This window comes from Uranotaenia lowii, chromosome 2, assembly GCF_029784155.1.
Source record: "Uranotaenia lowii strain MFRU-FL chromosome 2, ASM2978415v1, whole genome shotgun sequence".
NCBI lineage: Eukaryota > Metazoa > Arthropoda > Insecta > Diptera > Culicidae > Uranotaenia > Uranotaenia lowii.
In genome coordinates, this window is record NC_073692.1 from 248620481 (window position 1) to 248646327 (window position 25847).

The 25847-nt window shown below is 38.3% G+C and overlaps 1 protein-coding gene and 1 long non-coding RNA gene across 3 annotated transcripts; both read left to right on the forward strand.

The window, feature by feature from the left end:
• The first annotated feature begins 572 nt into the window (after positions 1-572).
• On the forward strand, positions 573-1453 carry LOC129749853 (uncharacterized). Of its 2 annotated transcripts, none has more exons than XR_008738192.1 (3): positions 573-860; positions 920-1021; positions 1125-1453. It is a non-coding gene; the product is annotated as an uncharacterized LOC129749853 (long non-coding RNA). The 2 variants fall into 2 exon arrangements; XR_008738193.1 differs by having other exon boundaries at positions 573-856.
• A 1907-nt stretch (positions 1454-3360) lies between these two features.
• LOC129742488 (E3 SUMO-protein ligase PIAS2) lies at positions 3361-25540 on the forward strand. Its single transcript, XM_055734390.1, has 12 exons — positions 3361-3474; positions 4204-4367; positions 4426-5017; positions 5085-5325; positions 5385-5490; positions 6489-6617; positions 6691-6857; positions 6920-7017; positions 16593-16797; positions 24551-24649; positions 24784-24889; positions 25097-25540. Exons 1-12 carry the CDS (start codon positions 3361-3363, stop codon positions 25242-25244), a joined length of 2169 nt encoding a protein of 722 aa, XP_055590365.1. The 3' UTR covers positions 25245-25540.
• The last annotated feature ends 307 nt before the right edge of the window (positions 25541-25847 follow it).

The following is a 25847-nucleotide window of genomic DNA, read 5'->3' on the forward strand; positions in this document are numbered from 1 at the left end:
AGACGCGGTACTCTATCGTTTTGACATTGCTGGCAGCAATTTGTGTGGTTGCTGCCAAGTTACCATGACATCGAGCATATTGTTTGGTCGTGTGAGGTCCATCTTGTCGCCAGAACGAATTTCATAGACTCCCTTCGGGCCCGAGGAAAACCACCCTATGTTCCAGTGAGAGATGTGCTGGCCGTGATAGACTTGGACTACATGTTCGAAATATACTTTTTCTTAAAAGCTATTGATCTTCGATCTTCTTTTCATTTTCATATTTCCCTATCTGTTTGCTATTCTAATGAAAAGTGATGAACTAGATTTAAGCACAAAATTGTAAACAAACAAAATGTGTTTGGCTCCTTAAAGCCTAAGCCGTTAAAGTAATAGCACTGACCACACTGACATGACACTTAGAACAAAACTTCAACCATTTTCTGTCTAATTTTTTGTTGTCAGATTTTGCAGGTTCGCAATACCGACGGCAGGTCACCCAAAATAATTTAGAAATTGTTTCTACGGGATTTTTCACGTAAACTATGCTTTCTTAGCATCCGATCGATTTTACGTGCGAGTGTAGTAACATCTTCGATTCCACCTAACTTATTCGGGAATTTCACGTAAAATCTAAGAGAACGGTTAAAATGTTTTGAAATCAATTTTTCTTGAGCGTGTTTTGGTATGAAGACTGAAATTCTTATAAGAAAATCAACAGTCCTCAAACAGCAGTGCAGTAACCAAATTTCGCGCAATAGTTTTCGCGTGGAAAAAACAGAAACAAATTAAAATGCCACAACAGGAAGAACTGATTAGCAACAGAGTCACCTCTCGACGCATGAAGCGGCCAGAAAGGGGAAAACTCGAAAACCACGTAAGTAAGTGATACCAAAGTTCCTTTAATTTTTTGTAATTGCAATTAAAATTTGAATTCCAGAAACTACCGCTTCTGGAGGATAAAGCGCCTGCTTGGCCCATCCAATTTAGAAGAAAAATCGCTATTCGGTTTCCGGAATGGATCTCAGTGGGATCAGTGAAGGTTAGTATAGTTTTTTTTAGATGTTCCCGTTTCCCGTGAAATTAGAAATAAAAAGTGATAATTAATTTGATGATTTTTTCATTAATTACGGTTTATTCTCCAGGTAAACAAAAACAAAAGAAAACAGACAAGGATGAGGAAAACCAGACAATAGAAAAGCGAAGGAATTCCGGATTACAAGCAACCAAAAATTATGGCCGACCAATTTATTTCCTTCCCAGAGCTCGCCGGGAATACATGGAAGCAGTTGGCTTAATCAATCAAAAGATCCGGCTTAGGTAAAATTCGGAAGGTTTTGTTTTTAATTATAGCAGCATTATCTATAATAACAAGAATAAAAAGAAAAAATGAAATCGAACCAAACAGCTAGTTATTTTGATGTAATTACCAATTCAAATTTATTCCTATTTCGTTTAGATTCGATCAGAAAAAAATAATAATATTCAATACCGCATTACGTTGAGTTCATTAAAAATTCACGTAAAGTGTAAGTGAACTTCATGAGGCACAAATTCCTATTAGGGTGTGTTCACATATCTTATTCGTAGAAGCTACGTGAAAATCAATTGGATAAAAATTATGTAGTTTTTCACGTAGCCACGACGTGCAAATTATTTTGGGTGGTGGCGAACCTGACAAATTTGACAAAAATGCCCTGTAGGAAAAATGGTCCTATTTAGCCCGATTTTATCGTAGAAATTGCGTGTTTTTGTTTTAAAGTTGGGTGGCATTTCCTAACTGGGATAGCATTTCTTCAAACCGATCGATGCGCACTCTGGAATCGACATTGCGTACTGTTGGAAAAATTATCCAGAAAACGAAATCGAGTGTCCAGTCAGTATAGTCAGTGGTAATAGTATGAGCCGTTTCAAATAAAGATAAAAAAAAACTAAAGGAAATATTCAAAAGACATGCTTACAAAGTATTTTTACTTGCTTTACGCTAAACTTAAGGATATGCTGCACATATGCGTGGAGGAGAGTGATTTTTAAAGTCCATGATTTATTCCTTGAGGCGGCTGTTGGCAGCTGTCTCGATCCGCAGAATCTGGAAGATATTAGCAATAACTTAGAATTGATTCAACGAGAAGGTTTTGAAAACAATTAAAATAACAAATTCGATACCTTTTAAATTTTTCATTTGCAGTCATCACCTAATCAAACAGGTCTTTAAATTGTATTGCTTAATTCTCCCCGTTCCCGGTTTTTTTTTAGTAGAGCTTCTGCTTTGTTCGATCGGAACTGGCGAGTGTAAGCTATTCTGGTCATTCTCATGTAAGTACTGTAGAGATAAAAAGGTTAAGTAAAGTTGTTGTGAAAAAACATCATGTTTTAAGCTTGTCTTAAATGAAAAATGGTTTAATTTTGCTACAAATGTTAGAATATTTTGACGAACAGTTTAGCTATCATGGGATTTTTGCTGCTGTCCTGTGATAATCTTTCTTAGATTCTTTTTTTAGCGGGTCCTCTTGTGTTTTCCGCCACTTGGATGCGCATATTTGATTGATTATTTGTGTAAAACATTAACGGATCACATGTTGATCCTAATGATAACTTAATAAAATAATGAGTTAAAAACTAGTTTAATGGGATTTCTGTTGCTGTCGACCGTATGTTTCTTATCTTTATGCGGGCCCTTTTATTTACAAACGCTGTCCATTAAATGTGTTTAAACTCTACATGAGAAAAAAATCGCAAGAGATCTTAAATAATTGTTTATTGGTGGAAATACAACGGGAGAAACTCAGATTTTTTTACATTTATTTACTTACTCGAATCTCCTGATGATTTTCGAATAAATTAACCGGAACCAAAACAACAATATACAAATGCGTACAATCAATTAAATTCCTCTTCTAACGATTTACTTGCTAGTAATTTCTGCCGCCATTGCAGTGGAAAGCTTTTGCAATTTGTTTTTGTCAGGCCTGGAATCCCTTTTAAATAACATTCCAGCAACAACAACTTTTTATACATAATTGTGCTAAACGATGTTGTTTATTTACGGTGCGTTCGTAAACTGATTTATTTGGGTGATGCATCGATGTTTTTGGTGGATGTCAAATCACCTTCCAATGCTTTTGCATACAGTTTGTTTAATTTACGAACGACAGCATCGATAGAAAAAATCACTTCGAAAGAAAATATCAATTTACGAACACGCCGTTGGTTACTTCAGTATTTTTACCCTGCTGTTGTAGGGCAACCTAAATTTGAAATTGGGTTATACATATTTTGAGAATCAGAAGATTAGTTATAGCCAAGGTGTAATCACAACTCATTTTATGAGTATCTGAGTTTTTCCGTGTATATTTGAGACGCCGCGGCGTTAGTTCGACGATGATGATGATGATGGCTCTCAGCAAAATCATCAAACCTTGGTCGCTCAGCTCAGCACTCAGCAGCTCAGTACCGCCGGTTCTAATCATAACGGCAACACTGTTTTGTCGTGAAGTAGAAAAAAACTGCGAAAAGAAGATAAACCATTTTTTATTTTCCCAATCGTCAATTTCGAATATTTTGGCTTGTTTTCCAGCGTTCACGATACTACTTCTACTGATGAATGTTACCCGCAGTTAAGCTATAACTTAAAGTGTCATTTAATAGTGAATTAATTGATTAACGGGATCACGTTGAACGTGCTTTGGTTTTCTTCGGAAGAGCCAGAAAAAATGGAGAATCAATGTAGGGAGACTAGCAAAGTGAAACTCAAAAATATTTTTCTCCAATGGAAGCGGTTTTTGTAATTCCATACTAAAACCATTAAATTTTACCTTTTCAAGAGGAAATTTCAAATGGTTGAGGGATTGTATCAAAATGATAAAAATGTCAATATGTAATCCTCGCTATGTTCAATGCATTTATGTTTTTTTTTAATAGAACTCGCTTCAATTTTAATCTTAAGTAATTCAATGTTGAGTTATTGAACGTAATGAAATCAATAATTTTTCGACTTTCGTTAAGTCCCAATAAATTTATCATTTTTTTTTATTGTGACGCTACTGCACAACATTTTTTAAAGCAGGAATTTACGATTGAGTATGAAATGTTAATATATAAATAAAAACTATGAATTACAGGATACATTAAGTTTGTCAAATTTGTATTAATTTTCAAATTATTTAAAATATGAGGCTTTAAGTAACTTCGAAAGTTTTATAAATGTATGTTTAATTTATTTAGGATCTGGTACATCAACTGAGAGTTTCTGATTTGCAACAGCTGCTCGGGGACCATAATATAAGCCGCAGTGGTCGCAAAAGTGAGCTGATAGAAAGGGTTCTGATTCTAGTGAGGCAGAATATATCAGTTCTGAAATATAAAGTTCGAGAACTTCATCAAAAAGCGTAAATATCATTTTTATTTTTAAGATTACAAAATGTTTTAATTGTATTTATTTTACAGACAAGAAGAGGCTGAAGCTTTAACAAAATCTGACAAAGTAACGATCGCACCATCTGTAATAACGACCAGCCAAGCCGTAACAAATCCCTTATTAACAGCAGATCCTCTAACCATTCATTCGGTGGCACCAGTGATCAATCCGGCTTCCATACCTCGCGCCACTCCCAATATGTACCAACAACAGTATGCGAATGCTGTCCAAAACGATAACCGTGTTGCGCAGGTACATGCAAATGGTATCATACCAATTCCGTATCCGGAAACAACTCCGAATCCTGGCTATCCCATTCATCCGGATGTAAAGTTGAAAAAGCTGGCATTTTTTGATGTATTAGCAACCCTTCTGAAACCGGCCACACTTGTACCAAGTAACACAACACAGAGAGTTCAGGAGGGTTCCTTTTTCTTTCATTTAACACCTCAACAAGCAACAGATATTGCAACTAACAGAGACATTCGAAACGTGAACAAGATTGAGCATACCATTCAAGTACAACTACGATTCTGCCTGTTGGAAACTTCGTGCGAGCAGGAAGACTATTTTCCTCCAAACATTGTTGTTAAGGTCAACAACAAATTATGTCCACTTCCGGTAACATCTAGAGACAATTTTAGTTGGATTTTTTTTTCTTTAAAGATATATTTTTGTATTCTCTTAGAATCCCATACCAACTAACAAACCAGGAGTTGAGCCGAAACGACCACCGAGACCGGTCAACATAACACCCAATGTTAAATTATCGCCTCTAGTGGCTAATCATATTGCTGTATCGTGGTGCACTGAATACAACCGAGGCTATGCAGCTGCATGCTATCTGGTACGGAAATTAACCTCATCCCAGCTATTGCAGCGGATGAAAACAAAGGGTGTTAAGGCAGCAGATTATACGCGTGCTTTAAGTTAGTATTTAAAGAATGAAGTTTTTATTGAAAGCTATTAATTCCCAACCCTTTTTCAGTAAAAGAAAAACTTAACGAGGATGCTGATTGTGAGATTGCCACAACAATGTTGAAGGTTTCGTTAGTTTGTCCTTTGGGTAAAATGCGCATGACAACGCCTTGTCGGTAAGTTAACATTTTCTATGTATGATCCTTGCTGTAAATCGGTTTTACATATTTCTGCGTTTTCAGGTGAAAAGTACTATTATTTGGTATTGGGGTTATAACATATTAGGTGCATTGTGTATTTTCTTATTTATTAACTATTAATAAATACACAAGTCCTTTGACCTGAAAACAGGAATTAAGTTTCATCAGAGAAAACTTGGGAAATTAAGAAAGTTTTTCTAATTTAATTTTATTACAGTTTGTGAATAAAAAAACGGATCTTTATTACTTCTCATAGTCCATGTCTTAATCTTGTACTGACGAAGGTCTAATTTCTATCAATAAATTGAGAACAAATCAGTATAACGTTCTTTTTTGCGAACTTCAGTTATAAATAGCCAATCATAAAAGTTGGATAACTAGTGAAATTGACGAGAAAAAATGGAATCAAATCCATTAATATTCTATTGATTCTGCTTATGAAAAGAGCGCCACTACAGATAACCTGACACCGTTAGTCCCCCATTAGGTGATTCTATTATTTTGAGTTACTGTATATCAACAGATCACAATTTGATACTTATGAAAAAATTAGAATTAAAGACACTACAAGTACAAAGGTGTACACTAAACTTTAAACTTTAAGGATTCTGATGGTCAAAACATCGAAACTTCGAGTGCTTTAGGAACCCGGTTGAGCTTTCATTTCTAAATCTATTATTTATGATGAACACTAGAAAGTGCACAATGACCTACTCTAAACTTTTATTTCCCTGACCCCTCTACCCACATTTCCTTTTCAGCGTCAGCTTCTCACAGCTATTTAAACGCCACAAAAAAAAAAAAAAAACACTAGAAAGTGCACAATGCGGAATGTTCGTGATTTCTAAATAGTTTCCATTTTATTAAATTAAGTTTTAGTAATTAAAATGAGGGTTGAAGTGCAGAAATAAACATTGAGCAAGATTGTTTTAAATGGTGTAATCAGAAGGTAACTCGCATTTTTTTTCATATAGATCGTCGACATGCTCTCATTTACAATGTTTCGATGCATCCTTGTACTTGCAAATGAATGAACGTAAACCTACCTGGAATTGTCCAGTATGTGACAAACCAGCTATTTACGATAACCTGGTTATCGATGGGTATGTGTTCAATGTATTTATATTGTCTTCCACATTTTTCTTACGGATAACGAATATCGCTTCTACTTTTCAGCTATTTCCAAGAAGTGCTTGCTTCTACCAAACTAGGATGTGATGATAATGAAATTCAACTTCATAAAGATGGATCGTGGAGCACACATGTTAAGAGCGCGGAAGCATGTACAGTTGACACTCCGAGTAAGCCTGTGCAGAAAGTTGAAGTTATCTCAGATGATATAGGTATGTTTTGTTGGCATATTACTCTGAATTCATATTTAAAAATTAAAATTATCCTTTTACAGAAGTTATAACGACTGACCCACCCAAGTCTAGTATTAGCCAGACAAGTGTCATTTCCAGTAGCGAACCATCCTCTACAACTGCACCTTCTGGTGACACGGTGAGTAAAACAGCATAGACGAAAACATTTAGGCGATCTCTTGTATTTTCTCACATCACAAAGTTCGATATCCTTCTCACAAAATTCCATATGCGAATTTCCACATCAATCCGGTGCATAATCACGACAATAACACAAAATCAATTAGTGGTTAATCGGGACAATCTCTTTTATGTCTCAGATCCCTTTTTAAGTCGAAAAAACATAAAAACTATGGATATGAAAAATACGTGAAGTTTATCGATTCGAGAATTACAAACATTACCCCAAGAAGAAATCAGAAATGTTAATAAAGATTGGAAAAGGGAGTAGTAAATAATTTGAAAAATAAGGCGGAATTTTCTGTTTAACTTTACAAACTATACCTATTGTTCTATTTAGTTTGTTTAAAAGTTTATCCCTATGCGAATTCCAATTTAGGAGATCTTCTAAGATCACTTCTAAGTACTTCCATTCGGTAACAACTCGGTAAGAGATTTGGAATGCATCTTTTAGAGGTTTTGAAAATTACTAGTAATCCATGAAACATTTTAAATTTTTGAAATGCTGTTTTATTTATCCATCATTGTGATTATTCTCGTTACTATTCCTCGCCAATAATATTGTTCGGCGTAAAAAATCAGGAAATATACGCCAAAACCTAACTTGACAAAGGTTCCTTCGACATTTGGCCTCCGGTGCTGCATAATTGTCCTAAGATTTTGTTTCTGCCGTTTCGAATCATCGTCGCCCCGAGCGCTAAAATGTTTTATAAAAATGGAATGTTAAATATTGTACAAAATTCACTTACTCTTGAACATTTTATAAACTGTTGAAAATAGCTTCCAGTCATTGATGACTCGGCTTACGCTCCAGATTGTAATGACTTTCTATGGATAAATAAAAAGTGATATTTTTTGTTACATATTCTACACCGAAACACTTACCTTCGAGACCACGGCACAGAGCACATTATCAAATTAATTCCAAAATTTTCAACGATTAATTTATAGCCGTTTTTTTCGGCCAGAAGAAAACAAAGTTCTAAATGACTCAACTAATTGGAAGCATTTTTCCTATTGACATCCACCTACCAGAGTATTGTCACGATAACCAAAACTTTATTCAAATGCATAAAATGCTACATAAATAAACATAAAACATAAAATGCTACATAAACAAAAATTAATCCTCTTTTTTTGTTTAAGTTTACCACATTTTTTCTGGTTCGCATCGTAAAATTAACCAAAATTTTATTTGTATCGACAGATTTTGTGCATGGTAAAATTAAACCTCTTATATTTAAGTTTTGGTTCGCATAGTAAAATGAGCCAAAAGATCGTCAAAATAACTGAAACCTTATTTATATCGACAAAATTAGCGCATAGTAAAATCAAACATTTATTTCAGAATACCATGATTTTTCTTTCTGTGTACTTTGGAAAGTTGTCATGAATTTTTTGTTTCGTATTTCAAAAATCTAAAGATGCCAAAATGTGACAAATTATGTCAACTTTCCAATTCACTTTTGAAAAATTTTCTACTGTGAATGGAACAGCTTTGGCGGTTGATTGATTTAAAAGTATACGGGTTTTGAACAAGGGGCTGAAGAAAGCAAACATTTACGTACTAAGTTTTCAGTCGAGAAACCCGCAGGAAGAAGAACTTTCAAACGAGTGAAACACGTATATGGGCAACATGGCCGTCTTCATTGCAACAATTTCAACCAGAGGCAATTTTTTAATAATCCTTAAAATGATATCTGCGGCTCGAAAATGTCAATCAAAGGGATCTTTGGTAACATTAATTGCTACCACCCTGTTGAAACTACTGGATACAACCCTGTCAACTATGAACTGAGAGAGAAGAATGAGGTTAAGTTGTAACGTGTAAGGAAGAGGACAAGACGCAAAAAGATTAAAAAGTTATAATTGTTACAAACTTAGTGTTTTATTTAGCAAAACACAATATTTTGGCGACGAGGTAATTACTCGGAAAGTTTTTCGCGCTAATCCGAAAAGTTCGCGAGTGTCAGTATGTCCGAAGACGGAGAACAAAATCTTCTGGGATTTCCGGAACCTTCGCAGCAGGAGCTGATTAAGCAGATGGCGGATCAAAACACACGTCTTCTGTCTCTTCTGGAACGCCTCTCTCTATCACAACCAGTGATGTCAACCTTCCAGATTTTGTCTGGATCTTCCAGACTTTTTGGACTTTTGCCAGACATTTTTTTAGGTTTCCAGACTTCCAGACTTTTGGCATTTCTTCCAGACAATTCCAGACTTTTGTGTTTGTACATAAATTGTTCTAAGATTCTATGAAAATTCAATTTAGTCATGGTGTAATATGGCAGGAAACAGGGTGGCCACCCATTCGGGAAATGCGGGAAAACGACGGGATTTGGAATCCACCGGGAAAAATGCAGGAAAAAGCCGGGAATTTCTCCCGAAAAGTCGGAAATTTTTGGCTCGGTGAAAGTCTGTTCAATGAAGTTTGAACGAAAAAGGCGAAACAAGTAAAAACTGATTCACAGTTGATCATCAATCTTTTTCCGATTGGCTTCGACCGATTTCTACCAGGTCGAAATGGATCCTCCTACCGTGTTGGATCGGGTTTGACTAGTTTTAACCTGCTTCATTGAACAACGGGAATAACCGTAACGAAATCGTTAATCCAGTATGCTCGTTATACTCACTCGAGAGATGTCGAGTCCTATTAAAACAAAAAAAAAGGAAAACAATCTGTTATAGAAACTATTGCAAATCGGAAGCGAGAGGCGACCGAGGAGGCGAAACAATTGAAGCTTCTATCCGACGCTCATAGAGAGGAAGCATGATGGACGAAAAAACTTGTACTCGGCCAACGGCCAAATACCGAATATTGACCTTTTAAACTATTCGGCCGAACGAATATTTGGTCGAATACTCCAGAGAGTTTTGAATTATAAAACCAAGAGCGATCATTTCATTTTCCTTATATTTGTTCCATTGTAATACCCCTCATGTTTTGAATCGATCATTTCCAATCATATGATATAACCATATGATGTATTACGAGGTCTTTTTCAGGTAGGGGTTTCTCTGAAATTCAAAATGTCTCAAAGAATTGAAAGGACATCAGATGACTTGTCGCTGCTAGGGCGTTGGTTACCAAATATATTTGGATCCTGTGAAATCTGGAACAAAACATGTCAAAGCAGGTGCTAAGCAATTTGAAATTGCTTATTTGATATTGAATTATATGAAGGTTGAATTTGAGCAAAATATCTTCAAAATAGTAGTTTCAAAGAACGATGATTTTTAACTTAAAAATGCCATACTTTCCACCACACGTTTCTTCATGATCGGGCAATTCAGGACGATTTTTGAAAAAATATAAAAACAAAGGCAAATCTTAGAAATCTAGGTCTAGGTAGGTGGTTTCAAAAATAAATATTCGGATTTTTGTTTTGTTTCCTGTTTTACAAAATCGGGAATTTCATATTAACATGTGGGAAAAAGTCGGGAAAAATGCGGGAAATCCAAAATGGATTTCGAGTGGCCACCCTGAGGAAATGATTAGTAGAACCTATGAACTATGAATTCAATAAGGGTTCGAAACCTTGGCAAATGCTTTGAGGATGTATGTTAAATTGAGACTCAGACAGAGCACCTGACTGATATAGTGACAGAAAAATACTATTGTAACATTGAGATCTGGGGACCAAAAAAAAAAGGTCGACACCTTCAAAACTTAGGTGTCCAGACATTTGCAGAAATTTCCAGACATTTTTTAAAAATCTTCCAGACTTTTCTGAAAAATAGTTGGCAACCCTGATCACAACAGGGAGGTCCATCAGCTCCAAATCAGCGAAGTGCCGACCAAATTGTCGAATCACTATCATCGACAATCCGGGAATTTCATTTTGACCCCACAGCCGGATTGACATTTGACGGATGGTTTAGTAAGTACGAGGACCTTTTCCGAGAGGATGGCAGAGCCTTAGACGATGCTGCAAAAATACGACTTCTCCTCCGCAACCTGAGCGTCGAGGTTCATGAAAAGTTTTTGAACTACCTTCTGCCACAACATCCACGCGACTTCACCTTTGATCAAGTAGTCGATAAGCTTAAGGCAATATTCAGTCAGCAAAAATCCGTTTTCAGTCGACGTTATGATTGCCTCCAAGTACAAAAAAGTGATGCTGACGACTATGTCACTTACGCTGCGAAAGTTAATCGTCATTGTGAGAATTTCAACCTGGCGAATCTCACTATTGACCAGTTCAAATGTCTTGTTTTTATCAAAGGCCTTCAGTCTACACAAGAGGCAGACATCCGCACACGGCTTTTGTCCAAAATAGATTCCGACGTTGCAACAACAATCAACTTGCAGTCGCTCGTGGAAAAATGTCAACGGGTGTCGAACCTTAAACACGACACGGCTCTCGTAGAAAGTCATGCACATGCATCCGGTGCTGTACAGGCAGTTCAACAGTTTAAACCCAAACAGCCTCAATCAGATGCTACAGAAACAGTATCACCACGTTCGTCCTGTTGGCAATGTGGTGCCATGCACTTTGTGAGAGATTGTAGCTACACGACGCACATTTGTAAACAGTGCAACCAGCAGGGTCATAAGGATGGTTACTGCAGTTGTGTCCGCAAAGGTAGTAAGACCAATTACAAGCTACCATACCAGGCAAACACGAAGAAAAAGTCGGCCCAATCAAATCACATACACTCGGTGAATCAAATAAATCGTCGAAGGAAGTATGTCACAACAACAATCAACAATCACATCCTTAAACTGCAACTTGATTGTGGCTCCGACATAACGATTATATCTGAGGAGGCATGGGAAAGGTGCGGACGTCCGAATCTCAAACTATCAGAACACAAAGCGAATACTGCTTCTGGAGAACCGTTACCAATCACCGGAGAGTTCCTTTGTACGATGCAGATCAACGGTGCTTCCAGAAAAGGAACTTGTTATGTGACGTCGATTGAAGGACTGAACCTGTTGGGATTAGATTTCATCGATGCTTTTGATCTGTGGAACCAACCTTAGACCAGCGTGTGTAATCAGGTAAATCGTCCCAATTTAACTTATCTCTGTTTAAACCGGTACATTACTCGTTTCCCTGAAGTTTTCAGAGACGGCCTAGGACTGTGCAAGAAAACAAAAGTTAAGCTCTTCCTGAAACCGGACGCCCAACCAGTATTTAAACAAAAACGACCAGTACCCTTTCATGCCATCGAGAAAGTTGATGCCGAGCTGCTTCGCCTTCAGAAATTAAATATCATTGCCCCAGTGGACTACTCCGACTGGGCGGCTCCCATAGTAGCAGTCAGTAAACCCGGAGGGAAGGTGCGAATTTGCGCAGATTATTCGACAGGACTTAATTCAAAACTAGAACCGAACCAATATCCGCTTCCAACGCCAGATGATATTTTTTCAAAGTTATCAGGCTGTAAAATATTTAGCATCATAGATTTGTCAGATGCGTATCTGCAAGTAGAAGTAGATGATGAATCTAAGCAATTGCTGACGATTAATACACATCGTGGTCTATTTCGATTCAATCGACTATCACCAGGTGTAAAATCTGCCCCTGGAACATTTCAGCAGCTCATCGCTAAGATGATATCGGGCCTAGAAGGTGTCGATAATTTTCTTGACGACTTCATAGTTTTCACCAAAACCCAAGCTGAACACGAACAAGCGCTGAACAAACTTTTTGCTCGCATCCAAGAATATGGTTTCCGTATACGTCCAGAAAAGTGCTCGATCGGCAATCCCGAAATTAAGTATCTCGGGTTCATTATTAATTCCGAAGGCATCAAACCTGATACCGATAAAGTAGCTGCCATTGCCCAAATGCCTGTACCAGCGGATATTAGTGCCCTTCGATCTTTTTTAGGGGCTGCTAATTTTTATGGCAAATTCGTGAAAGAAATACACGTCATTCGTCGGCCACTCGATGACCTTCTAAAGAAAGACACTCCTTTTACCTGGGGTAAGAAGCAACAAGAATCTTTCGAGACCATTAAGAGCGTGTTACAGTCGGATCTACTATTAACGCACTACTCCCAACTTAGAACTGATTGTAGCAGGTGACGCTTCAAAGATGGGTATCGGCGCAGTTGTTATGCATCGGTTCCCAGATGGACGTATCAAAGCAATCGCTCACGCTTCAAAAACGCTTACTGTTACCGAACAAAACTATAGCCAAGTAGAAAGAAGCGTATGCCTTAGTTTTCGCTGTCACCAAATTCCGTCGTATGCTACTCGGGCGCAAATTCAAACTCCAAACGGACCATCAACCTTTACTCAAGATTTTCGGATCCAAAAAAGGAATTCCCCTTCACACTGCTAATCGTCTCCAACGATGGGCTTTGTCCTTGCTTGGGTTCGATTTTGAAATTGAATACATTCCAACTGGCAATTTCGGTTATGTTGATGAGCTGTCACGTCTAATAAGCAATCATAAGAAACCTGAAGAAGAGGTCGTCATCGCTACGATCGGGGTAGAACATGAAATCACTGCGACTCTCGAAAATAGCTTATCAGCTCTACCAGTGAATTTCAAAATGATACAGCAAGCCACAGCAACTGATCCAACATTGCAAGAAGCGATGAAATTAATTGCAGTGGGTTGGCCTCACAGCAGCCTAATCTCTGACCCTAAACTTAAAGCATTATACGGACGGCGTGAGAGTTTATCTGTTGTGAAGGGATGCATTATGATGGAAGAGAGGTTGGTAGTTCCTGGCTCATTCGGACAACGAATCCTCAAGCAAATTCACAGAGGCCACCAAGGAATCGAGAGGATGAAGGCAATTGCTCGGAGCATTGTGTACTGGCCTAATATTGACGACGATATTCAAGCATACGTGCGCAAGTGCAGCATTTGTGCCTCTGCTGCCAAATCTCCACCACATTTCCAGCCGCAACCGTGGCCTCGGGCTGAGGGACCATGGAGAAGAATTCACCTGGACTATGCAGGTCCACTGCAAGGTTTGTTTTACCTAGTGATCGTGGATTCGTATTCAAAATGGCCAGAAATTTTCGAGACTCGTTCAACTACAGCAGCCGTAACTATCCGATATCTTATGGAAACGTTTGCTCGCTTCGGAGTACCCGAAACGATTGTCTCCGATAATGGGTCACAGTTCTCCGGTTCTGAATTTAAAACCATGTGCCAAAAATTGGGTATAGTACACATCCGCACTGCGCCTTACCACCCGCAGTCGAACGGACAAGCAGAACGATTCGTAGACACGCTCAAACGATCATTGCGCAAGATTATGGAGGGAGAAGGAGTACCAAGTACGGAAGCTCTCCAAACATTTCTACAAGTTTATCGGTCCACACCAAGCGCCGTATTTGATGGTAAATCTCCAGCACAAGAACTTTTCTGTCGTCCAATGCGAACCACACTTGACTTGTTACGCCCCACAACACAAGAAGCACCAGTCAAAAAAAGCACTTCAAATAATTTTCCGAAAGACACTTTAGTGTATGCTAAGGTTTACAACAGTGCAAATAAGTGGTCCTGGGTTCCGGGTACGATTATCGAATCAATTGGCAACGTAAACTTCAACGTTCTGCTGTCGTATCATCACGGGCGTAAAAAGTTAATTCGTGCACACTTAAATCAAATTCGTCCAAGGTACGATGAAACAGCGCAAAATTCGAAAGCCAAATGGACTTTCGATGTGTTGGTGGATGATTTTGGACTTAATCAAGAAGTAAATCCAGAGCCAGAGGTCGAATCCGAATTGTCATTCCAATCCGCAGTAGCAGATCCACCTATACCAGATGCAGTACTACCACCAATCCAGCCACAAGTTCAACGTCCAACCAGAAACATCCGGTTACCGAAAAGGTTGGAAGACTTCGTCGTGGGATGAGCTTAAAGGGGGAGATGCTACCACCCTGTTGAAACTACTGGATACAACCCTGTCAACTATGAACTGAGAGAGAAGAATGAGGTTAAGTTGTAACGTGTAAGGAAGAGGACAAGACGCAAAAAGATTAAAAAGTTATAATTGTTACAAACTTAGTGTTTTATTTAGCAAAACACAATATTAATAAATTATGGTTGGGCACAAAATTCAGAGTTTTCAGTATAATCCTTGTTAAAAAGGATTCTAAATTTGCAGCATGACAACAACAGATGCGTTTGACAACCAAAATGTTACCCTATTTCGAGTCTGTTATGGGGTGTAGTGTTTAATTTCGGGAACCACACTGATGTTCTGGTACCAAAAATTTGGTAAGGTGCGTTTGTATGCGATTTTGACAGCTGGTTCAGTCCTTTGGTTTTGAACCCCTTTTTTATTTTTTTATGCCATGATCTTAAAAAAAACTATATGTGCAAAATATAGTTTCTAGCTTCAGCTTATTTAAGTACCTACTGAGTAAAATTTTTTTCGCGCACTCAATAACTGATTTATAAAGCCTTTTCCTCAAACCATTTTTTTCAAAAAAAAAAAAAAAAATTCTTCGACTTTGAATAACATTTAAAAAATTAGGCCGACACAAATTTCAATTTCTTCTTTTGTCAACCTGCCACGTTCCTCCCCTCCTCCGCCCGCCCCTATCAATTTTTCCTTGAATTCAGAAGGGGGAAATATATATGGTCCAAGTTTATTTATTGCAAAATTTGATAAAAATGATAAACTTATCGAAAACTCAAACAATTGTAAGAGCGAAAGTCAAACTGTAGCTAATGGGAATTTTATACTTTTGTATTCGAGATTTTGTTTTCAATTTTTTGATATAAATTAACCCGAGTTTTATGCTGTGCGATGTAGGCTGTATGCAAGTTTATTGCATGCAAGCTTTTGTCCAATTTGTTCCGATTTATTGAAAATTTGGATTATTTTTTATTATCCCACGCGTCCCCCTCGAGATGTTCCAACTCCAAGTGACACTTCATCAATTCGTCCCATTTTACGAAATCCAGTCGCTTTCTCACTAAAAAAATATGTCAGTGCTTTGTCAACAAACTTTTTATACACGATGAAACCAGTTTCATCAAATTTGGGTTAAACGTCAACTTTTTATCGTAACATCTAGGTGTCCGTTTTATAAAATGAACACTCCGTAATACCGTATTTGTTTATGCCGAGTGTTGCACTGGTTTTGACCTGGTGGAACACTGCCTACGGACGGTGGCCTACCGATAATTTTGCCAGTGTTGCGAGAGAGCGTGTGCGTGAGTGAGGTAGCAATACACTGGCGACGATTTGTGTTTGTTTTTGTCGGGTAAGGTGCCCCACTGAACGAGGGGAAAAAACAAATACCGTATTAAGACAGTCAGGCGTTTCAATGTGCATATGAGGACATATTATTCATTCAAAATGGAAGATTTTCGCCTCAAATTTTTGTCCATCGGATCGGTAAAGTGGGATTTTTTGTATACACCACTTTTTAGGAAGTCCTAATATGGTAATGAAGAGTTGATCTGAAATAAATTTTCTTCTTAATCATTTTTTCTCTTATGAAACCGCAACGGATCAATAAATTAGGATTTATTCTGCAAATGACATTACATGACTCGCAAGTGCGATTGAAATCGATTGTATAATCGTTTCTTTGAATTTCAGGTTGATCTGACTTTGAGTGATTCTGACGACGACGATCTTCCATTGAAGCGCAAAACAGCCAGTCGGCCAGGAACAAACGGCAGCGGTAATACACCTAGCGGGGCTAGTACTGGAAACACTAACGCAAGTTCTACAACAACATCCACCAGTACCGCAACGGCAACTACAACAATAGCATCAACAAATCCCAAACCGAAATCAAATGGTAGGTCTCAAATGAAAATTACTTCTAAACCATCTGAACCTACTTCAGTACCTGATTCGACGACATCTGTTAGGACAACAAGACGTAAAATGGCTAGGATGGTTTAAATTATTTCATTTCTTCTTTTGTCTGACTGTTATATGCGTTAAGAACAACTGCCTGTTTTTGTTTCTATTCTGAAATTTGTATTGTAGGTAAAATTTTATTGCTTAAGCCAAATTCAATTGTGTTTAAAAACATAATTATATATTTGCTCTTTTGTCTTCTCGTATCTCAAACGCAAACCCTGTTTATCCCTAACGTAATAACGGAAAATCGTCCAAACAAATGCTTCTTCAAAATTTAATCTGCCCAGACGAAGTTGCTGATGCCGAAAACATCATAATCAGCGAAGAAATGATGGGCGGTGAAACAAATTGAGAATGCGCTCGTCAGCTAGTTAATCTACTCTACAAAACAACATCCTTATGAATGCAGTAGAACTTGAATTATGAAGAAACAGACGAATGTCAAACAATTGCTTGTTTCGTAAGATTAAATCAGGGACTGATAGTTTTTTGAACCAAACGATATAACCTCGTTCTTTGTATCGAACACTGATCTGTGGATACAGTTTTTTTTTGCTGAAAGCTGTCAATAGTGAGTTTCTCTTATTTATATAGTCAAATGAACGGCAGTAGGTAGTTTATTTACTTTCTTTTTCGTGGAATGATACAAACTTATCGTAATCGTAAAGCTTTTTTTCTTTTAACGCTATATTATAGGTTCGAAAATAATTAGCATTTTTCTTCTTGTCTTGTTGTTTAAAATACTCAAAATCAATTATGAAACAGTTATTTTTTAACCCTTTTTTGATCGAAACTGCCAGTTTTCTTGATTAAATCAATAGAAATCATTTCAATCGAAGGAAATTGTAAATAAAAATTTCTGTACTGCTTATTGAAATTTTTTCGTATCATGAATATATTATTCACTAAACTAACAAAACCCGTAGTTTTATTACATAGAGATATATCCTACTAATAAGAGGGGTTTGGTATCTAGCGTTAGATGTTTTCATATATGTTATGATGTTTTCAGTTTCTCGTTTTCCTTCTGGTGGGTAGGGAGGTTTTCTTTCTTTTGAAATGATTTCTTATTGATGATTTCAATTCTATTGGTGTAATGTTTTTTTTTTGGGTTTTTGCTATTGGAAGCTTTGGAGGTGTATGAATGATCCGAATGCTGTGAAAGTGAACACCTAAATATAAAAGAATAATAAGATTTCATCATGAGCAACCAACATCTACGTGTAGAGGTAATAGGTACCTAACAACGTTAATTTCTAACATAATCATGTACCTACACTTCAACTAAATCTCATAACAAAGTCCCGTTGGTAAGATTATTAAAAAGTAAATTTGGAAGACTTATCGAGCTCCATAAACTAAAGATCTGTAAACGTGAAGAGGGTGCCGATATTAATCAAGCAATATTCCATAAATGTTCTAGCACTAGCAAAACTATTTGATTTACGTTGTTAACGTATGTATTAAAAAAATGACAAAATTTGGCGATTTTTCCTGAGTTTACCTTTTCACGCACTGACAAAATTTCTTATGCAACATCTATCATAGTGACCCAAGAGTCAACAGTCGAAATTTGACACCTCTATCACTCAAACTATATCTGTGATGGCGAAATCAGAGCTTGGGAATATAGTCATTGTCACTGGCCCAACAATCTGGGGCAGAAGCTCCAAGAAAGAAAGAAGACGAAAAAGAAGAGGGAACAGTGAAGCTACTCCCAAGGAGCTGAAAGAGAAGCAAATTTCCGAATTGACATTTTAGTACCACACTGACGTTTTGGTACCAAAATGCCATTGAAATCGAATGGGAACTGACGTTTTGGTTCCAAAAAGTCGGTACGGTCCATTTGTATGCGATTTGACAGTTGCTTCAGTCCTTTGGCTACTCCATTTTGAAACATGCGCGTTCAAAGAACGACAGTCCGCTGAATCGAAAACGGACACCTTACGGCACTTTGTAGATGCCGGATTTGGCATCTACAACGTCTTCACACTCTAGGATAACAATAATAGAATCGGAAGAAATGTCTCGGAGCGGCAGGAAAAGTCGCAGAGGCATAAATATGAATAAAATGACCAAATTGTCGTGAAAATAGAGGAGGAATCAAAAAATTTAACAAAGAAAAAACTCCAAAAAGAGGCTTTCTTCTTCTTTTTCTTCTTTGCCGCCGCCCGTGGCCTAGAGGATAGCGTTCATGTCTTATAAGCCAACGGTCATGAAATCGAATCCCGGTCACGGCATACAGAGTACACATCTGTGAATTGGTGGTTTTAGCATTTTGTAAGATGCTAGCCATCATATCCTCGGAAGATGTACGCTTAGTGTTAAGTTAAAGGAATCTCTTCGAGGAAACGTCAAGTTCCATTGAGATCCTATATATGTGTTTGTGTTCGTTTTAAAGAAACATAGCCAGAACATGTGAGCATCCTGGAAAATGAATTACTTGTGTCCTTAATTTTTCTTTTTAACGTATTCTCTGTTACATGTGAACATGCATTGCAGAGATTACCACGGCCAGATCAACCATGTGGTAAACTGTTAAAGGTACTTTTAGATAAGTAAGAATAACTGTTCTGTTGAATGATACAAAGTAGAATGATTTCTTTTCTAAAATTCTCCCCCTTTCATACTCGCCAACTGACGGGTGTTAAATGATTACTTTGATGTGCTCCATCACTCCTCCTTAGCACATGTTGGTTGGAGTCTCATCTTCACTCGCAGTTGTTCCAAACGGACACGGTTGAACGGTTTCGTCAAGATGTCCGCCAGCATCAGTTCTGTTGGGGAATACTCAAGAGAGATCACCTTTCGTTCCGCCAAGTTCTTGATGAAGTGCAGTACCATGTGTTTGGACCTTTTTCCGCTACTTCCGATCACCAATTTGATGCAGCTCTGATTGTTGTCGTGTTCCCAGACGAATGAAAAGGCAAAGACTAAACTAGAGATATATGTTTATTCAAGCAAGTGTGACAACTGAAAGACAGATCTTTCACACAAGGGGTGGTATTTATACCAGCAAGTATCCCTAGCGTGATGATAGCATGCTGCGACATTCTAGTAGCTTCTGATTGGTCGTGTGGTCGTGGCCTACCACATCTCCCTTTTTTTAAGAAAGATCGTACGAGCTCAATCGCTTGGGCGGACAGCGATTTCGGGTTGGTCTTGTCCGTGGTGGTGGAACTTCAGGTGACTGCAGAGGTGAGCCATACTCGGAACAATCCAAATCGTCTTCATTCCGCAAGGAGTCTGTTTGGTCAGCTTCGGAGACTGGAACAACGAAATCATCCAACAACACCGACAATGGAAGATTTGGTGTTGGAACCGGTGCTGCTGTTTCGATGAACCAGGCCTTCAGTTGATTGGTGTGGGATCTGATGAGTCGACCGTTTTCCAGCAGTACGGTGTACTCATTGACACCGTTCAAATTTACCTCAGCAAATTTGCGCTTTTTGGAGATGTCAACATGTTTCACCAAACTGATGCTCTTCATCTTTTTCGTCTTCTTCCCGGGAGGCTTGGGATGGAGGGACACAGGGTTGATTGAGGGATCCTTCTTCTCAGCCTGGGGAGCTGCGTTGTTCTGCAGGAGAACTGCCATCTGCTGCTGCTGGTTGGCCAGGATATCGTTGAGCCGGAGGAGAGCGTTTTTAATATCCATGTCGGTCATCTTCTGATCGGGATCTTCGAGGTTCTCGTCGCCAATTTGTCGTGTTCCCAGACGAATGAAAAGGCAAAGACTAAACTAGAGATATATGTTTATTCAAGCAAGTGTGACAACTGAAAGACAGATCTTTCACACAAGGGGTGGTATTTATACCAGCAAGTATCCCTAGCGTGATGATAGCATGCTGCGACATTCTAGTAGCTTCTGATTGGTCGTGTGGTCGTGGCCTACCACAATTGTCTTCCTCGAGTTACACCTTTCACCGGTTCCCCGAAATCAAGAAACAGTTTCCGCAACCACTGTAGTTCCTGGCAGCCTTGGGCAAGGGATATGTATTCCGCTTCAGTTGAAGAAAGAGCCACGCATGTTTGTTTCTTGGTACCGGCACCGAGCCTGAACAGGTAACCTGAGTTGGATTTCCGGTCTTGTACCGTGCTTGCCGAGTTTGCGTCTACAGTTTCCTTGAGGTACCGCAGGGCTCGCTTTGCCTCCGCCCAGTCCGCCTTGGTTGGTTTTGACACTTTCCTTCCGAGAATCGATGCGCAAATCCCGATGTTTGGCCGCGTGTTTATCGCCAGATACAGCAAACTTCCAACGAGGCTCTGATATTGGTCGGATCGGAATTGGGGAGATCCTCCGTATTGTCGGCAGCAGCTTCCGGTTTCATCCCTGGCGAAATGTACCTCAAGAGACCTTCCCTCAACAGCAGGAATTCGACCTTCAACTTCCAGGAGTCGTATTTATCATTAGTGAGCTTCGCTATTCCATTTCTTTTCATTTCAACTTCCTTCAAAGCGCAGGCCAATAATCTATTAGAGGTGCTTTTTGATAAATAAGAACAACTGTTCTGTTGAATGGTCAAAGTAGAATGATTTTTTTTTTCAGGATATTAAGCCCAAATGGGTTTATTCATCCCAAAATGATTTATTTTCTAAAATTCTCCTTCTTTATACCCGCCAACTGTCAGTCATGTATTGTTTATTTAAATGATTACTTTGATGTTGTTCCGTTCCAGGAAACGGAAAGCTAAAATGTTGGTAGGAAATCTTGGTTAGCGTACTGGTAACTCTAACATCGACAACAGTCCAAAGCTCTGTTAACTTCACTGACGTCGATAGGGATAACTTTCTTGGTACTTGGATTCACATAACCATTTTTTTTTATTTGAGAACACTTTATTTGCACTTATACTTTCTAAAGATTGGAACAGCACTCACTGAAAGGCGGAATAATACTAACTCAAGAAATTACTCGTTTCTGTATTTATATGCTAATGGAATGTTCTGTGAACGACGGAATTAAAGGGTGATACGTTCAAAATTTGGTCAATATCAACTTGACGTATTTCTTTCAATTTTGCATTTAAAAAACCTGAACACCCCTCATTTTGAAGGTGTAGAATGTTGCTCCTATTTTGATTTTGGAATTCACTCTTCAGTTGTCAAAATGCCGTCCAAGAAAGAAGAGCAGCGTATCAAAATTTTGCTCGCGCATCGCGAAAATCCGAGCTACTCGCACGCAAAGCTGGCAAAATCGCTAAAAGTTGCCAAATCAGCCGTTACAAATGTAATTGAAGTGTTTGGGAACGCTTGTCGACAGCCAGGAAGTCTGGATCGGGGGGAAATCAAAAATCGGAAGCCGCTGAGACGACAAAGAGAGTTGCCGGTAGTTTCAAGCGAAACCCTAACCTCTCTCTCCGAGATGCCGCAAATAAGCTGGGTGTATCGTCTACAACCGTGCATCGAGTCAAAAAACGAGCCGGACTATCGACTTACAAGAAGGTAGTGACTCCAAATCGCGATGATAAACAAAATACGACGGCCAAAGCGCGATCCCGGAGGCTACACACGACGATGCTGTCGAAGTTTGACTGCGTGGTAATGGACGACGAAACAAGCAGCTTCCGGGACAGGAATTTTATACGGCAAAATGAAGGAGAAAGGTAGCAGATATTTTCAAGCACATGAAACTGTCAAAGTTCGCGAAGAAAAATCTGGTTTGGCAAGCCATCTGTCCCTGTGGCTTGAAAAGCATAGCATAGCTTCCGGGACTGTCAACCAAGAAATTTACGTGAAAGGTTGTTTGAATAAACGTCGGCTGCCTTTCCTGAAGAAACACGGTTGTTCCGACTGTTTTGGCCGGATTTGGCATCTTGCCATTACGGTAAAAAGGCCATGGAGTGGTACGCCGCCAACAACGTACAAGTGGTTCCCAAGGACAAGAAGCCTCCCAACAGGCCAGAGCTCCGCCCAATTGAGAAATACTGGGCTATTGTCAAGCGGAACCTAAAGAAGACCAAAAAAACTGCTAAGGACGAGCAGCAGTTCAAGGCAAACTGGCCATCTGCGGCGAAGAAGGTGGACAAGGTGGCTGTACAAAATCTGATGGCAGGGGTTAAGCGTAAGGCCCGGCAATTCGGATTTGGAAAAGCGGAAGCCTAACTGACTATTTTTCCTGAATTTAATTAAACTTGAAAAAGAAATTTAATTTGATTTTTTAAATAAACGATTTCACCGATTTACACGCGTTTTCCCCTGACCAAATTTTGACCGTATCACCCTTTAACTTCAGAGTTTCAAGTTCGGAAACGATAGGCTCATAACCTATTGAAACACGTCTTCTAGTGTTGAGAGTTAGTAACAGATTGAAGAAAATTTTATTTTACATTGGTCATAGCTTACTACTACAATAATTGCTATTATCGTAACGTAATTTTTAGTCCATTTCCGACCATTTTCAGTTTTTTTAAACTTGTTTATCATGTTTTTGATTATTTTTAGTTTATTTTAATCATTTTAGTCCTTTTTTGAATTTTTTAATGTTTGTTTTTGTTGTTGTATTTTATCATCATTCAAAAAAGCAAAAACGTATTTATGGTGCATGTCTCAATAATATTGGTCCTGTTATAGCGAAAACAAGCTAATGTTCTTTCTAAAAACCGTTCGATTTTGGAACATGTGCCAAAATCGGAGTTGCCGAAACCGAATGTTGCCAAAAACGAACGGGGTCTGTATTATTTTTAATCGGGGAAAAATTGGAATTTAAAAACGAGAAATCGCTAGCAACCCTAGCTTGCAAGGATATTGCAAACGGATTATTTGACCATTCAACTGTAAAATATTCCCAAACGCCTGAAAATTCCTCCAAACGGTCAATATTCAACTTCGTGTTGATCATTAAAGATAGGTCAAATAGAATTAAAAAACTCTTGGGACCAATAGAGGACTTGAAAAGCAGTTCAGCAGATCTGAAAGTGTACTTGATCTATAGGCTCCAAAAGCCTCAATCAATAAGCGTCATGACGCTCACATGAACTCGTGAATACCCACATGACGATGCTTATCGTCAAACGGAGCATCATGCAACAGCGAGGTTAGATGCAGCATTTGTATACCATAGCACTTATTCAATACCTAATATAAAGAAATCGAATTATAATTTAATGATTAAAAAATGATAATGACATAAAGCGTATTTGTTTTCACCCTGGTGGCCCACCAGTTGTGCACTAAGTGCTGTCAAAGCGTTATTTATATGAAAATGACAGCGGTTAGTGCTAACAATTTTTCACATCTTAAGCTAGTTTATTAGTTTTTGATTCTCAGGCAATATTTAAAAAAATTGCAGCAAAGAATTTCAAATTTTTACATTTTTCGATGCCGTAAAAAACTTAATTCAGTATGACGGATTAGCTTAATGATATCCGCTATAAAGTTTAACCCAAATTTTTCTTTTGCTCTACCAACACTGTTTGTACAAAAATCATCAAATTTTTTAAATAAATATTTTCATAATTCAGTTACCAGTCTGGGGTAAGATGCAACAAAATGCAAATCAAATTGATGAATGTTGGACAATGTGCAATACGAGGTCCCATAGTGTATAGTAGACTTTCGGTAGAAAATTTAGTCAAACAGCCGGAATTCCATAATTGACATTCGCGACAAATGGGTACTGACCAATCAGATAGAAAAATTAATTTCATAAAATATCCAAATCGTTTTATGTTTTCATATTACAGAAGATGCTTCGCAATCTGTTATATCACTAGACTCGCCGTCGCCACCATCGACGCCCAATCCACCTCCGTATAATGCGGCCGTCCCGGCAATGTCCAACAGTAAGTGTTAAGCTTCCGGTAGCCCAAATTTTTATTTTTTTTACATTATTATTTTCATTAAATAATTCCATTACTTTTAAGACCTTGAATTGTTATTCAATAATTTATGAACACAATCACACATGTACACACAGATGTTTCATCTACCACTGCTAGTACGCCCATAATTCCACACCAGCTGCCTGTAAGTCCACTTGAGCAAGCTAGCAATTTACAACTCAATCCATTAGCAATGAACAGGTAAGTTTCGGTTTTTCTCTAAAATTATACCTTTCCGGTTACATTGAGTTGTTGTATTTTGGCTCAGGCACTCTACTTCCAGCCAGCACTGGACGATGGGTGACATGAGATAAATTACTTCTAAAAAAAACCACACGTGTCGTAATCATCTATTTATTATTACTAACAACTTGCAAACACTTTAGTTTCTATGATTATTTTTCCAAGATATGATACCCATGCCGTGGATGATCTGCAGTCTTACATGTATAATCGTCTAATAAGTGATGCCCAGGAACTATCCTACCTGACGAACCAGTGGAGTGCGCAAGGTTACATGCATGGTGGAAACGATTTGCACAACTTCCACCGGTAGCATAGCGTATTTTACAAACAATAAATACCTAGGTACTAGGACATCAACAGCTTTCACACCGTCTGGAGTTTGCAATCTCCCCGTGTTCAGGTAAAAATAGGAGATTCAGGGCATTTCTAACGTCCATCGGAGTACTCTCTGGTGCAGTTCAACAAGATGATTTTCATTATGTTACAATGATGAATCTTTCTAAATATGAATTTTGTAGAAAAAGTGAAGGATAATAAAGTAATTTAAGTCTTTCATGTGACCAGTAGGGCTGTTGCAGACAAATAAATTTTTCTATGATCAACGTATATTATTACCACTATTGTGTATACCAGCATTGATTTTGTTCCGAAAACCCCATTCTTTGTCCCGATACTATCAACAACTTAAAGCCAACTCCCGGAACCCGAGATGTTGACGCGTGTTTTGTGTCCCAGCTAAAGACTTAAGGCGGAACATAGGTTGAGTAATTTTACAGCTGTATTCATAGTTTTCGTGACGTCACCCAAATAACCGTTCTCTTAATGTAGGGGAGATAAGGGCATAATGGCCACCATAAGGAAAACGCTTAATTAACAGTAGAGAACAGCTATAATATGTGAATTACATCATTGT